The 6,742-nt window shown below is 42.7% G+C and overlaps 1 protein-coding gene across 3 annotated transcripts in view; it reads right to left on the bottom strand.

The window, feature by feature from the left end:
* The window catches only part of MOB1A (MOB kinase activator 1A), a 21,327-nt gene extending 15,032 nt beyond the window's left edge, over positions 1 to 6,295 (bottom strand). For 2 of the 3 annotated variants that reach the window (XR_001513234.1, XM_006760021.2), the window contains exons 1-2: positions 6,037 to 6,295; positions 2,366 to 2,532 (exon numbers count right to left, since the gene is read on the bottom strand). Coding sequence is in view for 2 of the 3 variants with exons in the window: in XM_006760021.2 (XP_006760084.1) it covers positions 2,366 to 2,532; positions 6,037 to 6,050 (181 nt within the window). In the remaining variant the exon portion in view is untranslated. The remainder of the gene's footprint in view (positions 1 to 2,365; positions 2,533 to 6,036) is intronic. The other variant, XM_015561516.1, reaches the window with a different exon arrangement.
* Between the last annotated feature and the right edge of the window lie 447 nt (positions 6,296 to 6,742).

The raw sequence follows: 6,742 nt of genomic DNA, 5'->3' as shown, positions 1-6,742 counted from the left end.
GTCTTTTTTTTTTTTTTTTTAGTTTTATTCATTTCAAACGGGCTGGATCCGGCCCGCGGGCCGTAGTTTGCCCACGGCTGCATATAGACTGAAGGACGATGGGTTTGATTCCGGTGAAGAGCGCATACCTCAGTTACAGGCTAGATCTCCGGTGCATGCTAGAGGCAACCAACTGAAGTCGCTATTCCATTAGAAGTATATACTACCACCTCTGTGGTGGTTACCAGAGGGAAAGGGAGTCAAATATATGGTGACAGAAGGAGATCTGACTTTGGGTGGTGAGTACACAATGCAATATACATATGATGTATTACAGAATTTGTAAACTTGGAACCTATATAATTAACTAATGTCACCTCAATAAATGTATTTTTAAAATTTAAAAAAAGAAGAAAAAAACAGGCCTTCCTGGATCCTGATTTAAACCAACCATACATTTTTTTTTGTTTTTCTTTATTTTTAATCCTCACCCGAGGATATTTTTCCATTGATTTTTCAGAGAGAGAGAGTGGGAGAGAGAGGGAAAGACAGAGAGAAATATTGATGTGAGAGAAACACATCAATTAGTTGCCTCCTGCACGAGCCCGACTAGGGCTCAGGCCAGGGAGGAGCCTGCAACTGAGGTATATGCCTTTGACCAGAATGGAATCAGGACCCTTTGGTCCGCCAATCATACATTTTTTTAAAATATATACTCTTATTAATTTTAGAAAGAGAGTAAGGGAGAGAGAGAAAGAGAAGGAGAGAGAGAAGAGAGGAGGGAGGGAGGGGGAGAGAGGGAGAGGTGGTTGAGAAACATTGATCAGTGGCCTCCTGCATGCCACCTACTGGGGATCGAGCCCACAACCTGGGGCTATGCCTTGACTGAGAATAGAACTGGCAACCTTTCAGTGCACGGGACAATGCCCAACCAACTGAGTGACACTGGCCAGGGCTCAATGATACTTTTTTTTAAAAGAAACATTTATAGGACTATCAGCAGAAATGTGAACACTGATTGCATATTTGATATCATAAAGGAATGGTGGTATCATCATTATCTTTAAAAGGAGAGTTATCTGCCCTAACCGGTTTGGCTCAGTGGAGAGAGCATAAGCCTGCAGACTGAAGGGTCCCAGGTTCGACTCTGGTCAAGGGCATGAACCTTGGTAACGGGCACATCCCCAGTAGGGGGTGTGCAGGAGGCAGCTGATCGATGTTTCTCTCTCATCTATGTTTCTAATTCTCTAACCCTCTCCCTTTCTCTCTGTAAAAAATCAGTAAAATATATTTAAAAATAATAATAATAATAATAAAATAAAAGGAGAGTTATCTTTTAGAGATACTGAAATCTTTATAGATGAAATAATATGTCTGGGATTCACTTCAAAATAATCAGGGTGAGATACACAGAAGAATTATGAATTGGCCATGAATTGATCATTGTTAAAGCTGGATAATGGTTACCTGGGAATTCACCATGCTAGTTTCTCTACTTTTGTATGTTTGAAATTTTCCATTAAACAGTTTATTTATTTATTTTAAACATATTTTTACCGATTTCAGGGAGAAAGAGAGAAAGACAGAAACATCAATGATGAAAGAAAATCATTGATCGGCAAACCTCCTGCATGCCCCACATTGGAGATCAAATGCACAACCCAAGCATGTGCCCTGACCAGGAATTGAACCATGACCTCCTGGTTCATAGGTTAACACTCAACCACTGAGCACGCCGGGTGGGAAAATAGTTTAAAAAATTCCTGGAACATCCGAAATTTTTAATAAATTTAAACCTTATCACCCAGAGCTGATTTTATCTCAGAAATTATATAACCTTAATATTCAAATCTCTAGTCTCTGCATATTCTTCCATGTCATGCCCTCACTTTCTTGAACTCAAGAGTGACTTTCAGCTTATAGATTCCACCATTTTCTCCCAATCTCTCAATTTCCTATGAATACTCAAGTCACAACAAATAAGTGATTAAAGCTTTGAACTGCAATTGACTTTTCTGTATACATAGTAGGCAAATTAGAGATGCTGAGTTTGGGGACACAACTATACAGATGGATTCTCTACAAAGTCATGGTCCACCACAAGTGGAATCTTTGCATTTATCAATCTTTTACTTAAGTTTACTCAGCTGCATTCTCCCAAGCACTCACCATTTCTTCTTAGGTCTCCTTACTCAACCACAAAAGCTATAACCAAGTACTCCAAAGAGAACACTACAATTTTTAATGTATTTGTATTTATGTGTTTCTTTACAGGTAATCTGTTATATTACAACCCTCACATACCTGTTAAAATAAAATTCATTAACAAAAAGATTTTAGCAAACCTTCCTATAAACCAGCAAAGTTGAATGTTATTAAAACTTACTATTAACGGCAATCCATTCATTGAGATCCTCTCCCTCTGGCAACATAACAGCTTGTCTCAGATTCCCACTTCCTAGAGTTGCTTCTGCATGTTTTAAGAGTTCATATTGATGAGACCCTTCAGGGATATTCTTCTTTGGTTTGAATGTTTTAGAAGAGCGGCTGCTGCTGTTAGATTAAAAGAAAGTATATAAATTTTTGGGACTAGAAAGAAGCAGAATGGCATAATTTTAATGGCATAATATAAATTGTAAAATAAAATAAAAAATATTTCCTGAAAAGTGCCAGGATTTGGGGGTAGAGGGAGATGATCATAATAAAAAGAATGCTTTAAATTTCTTTCCTCATGTAGAAACAGTATTAGCAGCACAATGTCACATAGAAGGCAATTTAACTATGCCTCCTGAAGCAGTCTGGTGTAATAGAAAGGGCACTTGAACCAAAAAAAGAAAAAACCTGGATGCTAGTCCTTGATCTGCCACTATCTCTGTGGATGCTTGAGAAACCTAACCTCCCTTTGGCCTCAATTTCCACCTACACAAAATGGTGCTGCGAGGGAAGTAGCCCTAAGGTTCTAATAGCTCAAAAAGTTTCTATACCAAAATATTTGGGATGCCATCAAAGCAAACCACAGGGGAAGCAACACATTTTTTGAAGTTTTAAGCAGAAAAAGTAAATGAGAGAGAGACAACTGGTTATTGGAGGGGAAAGTAAGTGTTTATTCCTATCTCACACCATCCACAAGGAAGGTCTTCCTAACATGTCACAAAACCCAAAACCTTAAATGGATGAATTTCAAATTATAATAATTAAAATTCAGTAACAGAGCAAAAAGATAAGTAACCAAAAAAAGTACTTGCAATATATGTATTACAAAAGATAATCTGGATTAATAATGGGCTTCCATAATCTGTTAAGAAAAAGGTAAGGTACCCTTTAGAGCAGTGGTTCTCAACCTTGCCTGCACATTAGAATCACCTGGGAATCTTTTTAAAATCATGATTTCTGGGCCTCATCCTCTGGAAATTCTGTTTCTTTGTTACTAATATTGTGGCCCCATCCCATAACAAAGAAACAGAATTTTCAGAGGATGAGGCCCAGGAATCAGGATTTTAAAAAGATTCCCAGGTGATTCTAATGTGCAGCCATGGTTGAGAACCCCTGCTTTAGAGAAATGAGATGAATAGGCAATTCAGAAGGAAAACTACAAAGAACAATGAACATCTGAAAAACTATTTAATTAAAATAAGATATTTCCTTAAACTGAGTGTCAAACGTGAAAACAATTACCTTAAGTGTGGTATAGAGAAATTAGTGCTTTAATACAGCACTGGCGAAAGGGTAAAGTGTTTGGGAGGGCAATATGGCAGTATCTGTTAACACTGAAATGTTCCTCAATCCATCCCTTCCACTAAGTATCTCTCTTAGATATGGTAAGAATGTGTACTCCAAGATTGTTTGTAACAGTGAAAAATCTGGAAACAATTGTAAGGCTAATTAGAAGAATGAACAAACTATGATACATCTGTTTCATGGAGTATTGCATTGTAGTTAAGAACAAGATACAAGGACAAGATAGAGAGCTACATGTATTTACTTGAAAAGATCTCAAACATGGTTAAAACAAAACCAAATAAACAGCAGGAACCCATTTTGTAAATGTACAGAAAGGATACAAATCAAATTGATCGTGGTGATTACTTACTTCTAAGAAGGGGAAAGGAATAAACTGTGGGCTTTCCTTTTACCCCAGTAATTTGAATTTTTTTTTTAAATATATATTTTATTGAGTTTTTACAGAGAGGAAGGAAGAGAGATAGTTAGAAACATCGATCAGCCGCCTCCCGCACACCTCCCACCGGGGATGTGCCCGCAACCCAGGTACATGCCCCTGACCGGGATCGAACCCGGGACCCCTCAGTCCGCAGGCCGACGCTCCATCCACTGAGCCAAACCGGCCTCGGCCAGTAATTTGAATTTTAAATAAGATTAAGAAGTAAAATGAATTATAAAAACACTAAATTCAAATATGGAAAGTTTTTCAACGTGGTAAACACCTATATTTATTAGGGGAGTACTAAATTACAAGGAATTGCCTTTTATATCTAGAAAACCTGTGAATGACAGAAAACTAAATTTGTAAGGCATAGAATGATGGCTCCATATTCAAATATTATCATCATCTAAATCGTGATTCAAATGACACCAAGACAGTGAAAAAGAATCCACAAAACGGGAGAAAATATTTGCAAATCATAGATGTGATAAGTGAGTGACTTGTATCAAGGATAAAGAATCCTTACAACTCAAAAATAAAGAGAGAACCCAATTTTTTAAAAAGGCCAAAAGTTGTCAACTATAATTAAAAATATTTTAAAAGAAAATGGATCAGAAGCTCTGAATAGACATTTCTCCAAACAAAAAATATACAAATGGCCAATAAGCACACGAAAGGCTGCTCAACCTTCTTAGTCATTAGGGAAAGGCAAATTAAAACCACAGTGAGATGCCATTTCACACCCACAGAGGATGGTTATAATAAAAAAAGACGAGAGCGAGAGATATCCTCAAAAGATTAAACCTAATTGCCGTGGAGCTCAGTAATCCCTCGCTCAGGTAGAACACCCAAGAGAAATGAACACACCAACACAAAAATGTGTCCAGTACGTAAAAGTTCACAGCATTATTCGTAAAAACCCCAAAAGGTGGAAGCTCAGATACCCATCAACAAAACAAAGTTCAGGAGAAATACAGAGCCTCGCGTTGACATCCAAAAGCAACTAGGCAACGTGCACACACAAACCAACCGCTAAATAAACATGGACTCGCAAGAGAAAGACTTGGGGGAGAGATGGTTCCAGTAACACAGGAATTGCAATGAAAATCTAAACCCTACAGACTTCCTGACCTGATAATCATACTCTGAAGACTCTATACCCTTAACACGACAACCCGGAGGGGGAAAGCGACCTGGACCAAGGCATTCCCAGTGCTGTAGTCCCATTTTATAAATAGCGAAGGAACCCTCATTTCTCACGATAAGGAACTAGTTAGAACTAGTTAATCTGTTAGATGCACTCTGGTTATGAAACACCACGCAATTCTGAATTTTAATAAAAATGTCAAGTATGTGGGTGATGTCTGTAACGAAAAATAGGTCTTTAGTCATTCAGACGACACACATGCAAGCAATGCGCTGCGAGGAGGGAGCCACCTGAGCAGAATCAACAAGACGCCGGCGCAGTGCTTCTCGCGCGGCAGCACCGCACGTTTTCCGGGCGGCGTTTTTCCTCGGGGTTTTTCTAACACCGACGGTAACGGAACTGGACCAGCGGCGGAGTAAACGCTCCGTCAGCTCGGATCCTCGGAGGAGCTCCGGGCTCCGCCCCCAGGTCGCCCCGTCGCCCTCGGGGCCGCTCGGGCGGAAAAGTTTGGAGGCGCTATGGCCCTGGGGCCTTTCTACTCCTCGGTCTCTTCGCTCCGCTCCCTCGGCGTCGACTTTCCCTCTCCGTCTGCCTCGGCCCACGTCCTAGCCTCCTCCCGGGGACCCTAAACCGGAGCAAACCCAGCGCCGACCACCCCGACCCCGGGGCCGGCCCTCACCTCAGGCGCCCCCTCTCCCCTTCGCCGCCCTCCGCCCTCAGCCCCGAACCGCGGCCCGACTGCACTCACAAGAGGAAGCTCATCTTCTGTCCTCAGAGGGGAGGGGAGGGGCCGCTGGCCCCCGTCGCAGTCGGGACTCGGAGCCCGCACGGGAACCGGAGAGGTAGCAGATAGGCCTCAGCCCGCCGACAGCGGAAGCACTGGCCGCCGCTGCTCCGAGCCGGGGTCGAGCCAGTATAAGCGGGTGCAAGCTGCGGCGTCCACCTCACCCGCCTCCCCCACCTAGCGGAGAGGAAATGCGGAACCAGCCTAATCTCGCGAGAAAAGCGTGCTCTCTGCCCCGCCCCGCCCCCAGCTGAGCGTTACACGCCCCGCCCTCTTTACAGATCACCCAATCACCAGCCCCCGGGCCTGGACTTTCCTTTCCTGGGAGGCGTGGTCGTGTTGCGGTGCGAGGCCACCGAGAGGGGCAGGCCTTGTATTTGACTCAGCTTGTTGCTGTTGGTTTAAGTTCCCTAGGTAGCGTGGGGACTCTAAAAGTTTTAATTTTATTTTTAAACTAGAGGCTCAGTGCACAAAAATTTGTGCACTGGGGGCAGGGGGGGTCTCTCAGCCCGGCCTGTGCCCTCTCCCAGTCTGGGACCCCTCGGGAGATAACCTGCTGGCTTAGGCCTGCTTCCGGGTGGCAGAGGGCAGGCCCAATCCCTAGGTGCAGCCCTGGTTGGGCTCAGAGCCGGGCTGATTGGGGAGTTGGGGCACCACCACTTGTCATTTC

Source organism: Myotis davidii, unplaced genomic scaffold (genome assembly GCF_000327345.1).
Source record: "Myotis davidii unplaced genomic scaffold, ASM32734v1 scaffold1477, whole genome shotgun sequence".
In the NCBI taxonomy this organism is placed as follows: domain Eukaryota; kingdom Metazoa; phylum Chordata; class Mammalia; order Chiroptera; family Vespertilionidae; genus Myotis; species Myotis davidii.
Note: the sequence above shows the minus strand (reverse complement) of the source record. Positions and strands in the feature narration are given on the sequence as shown.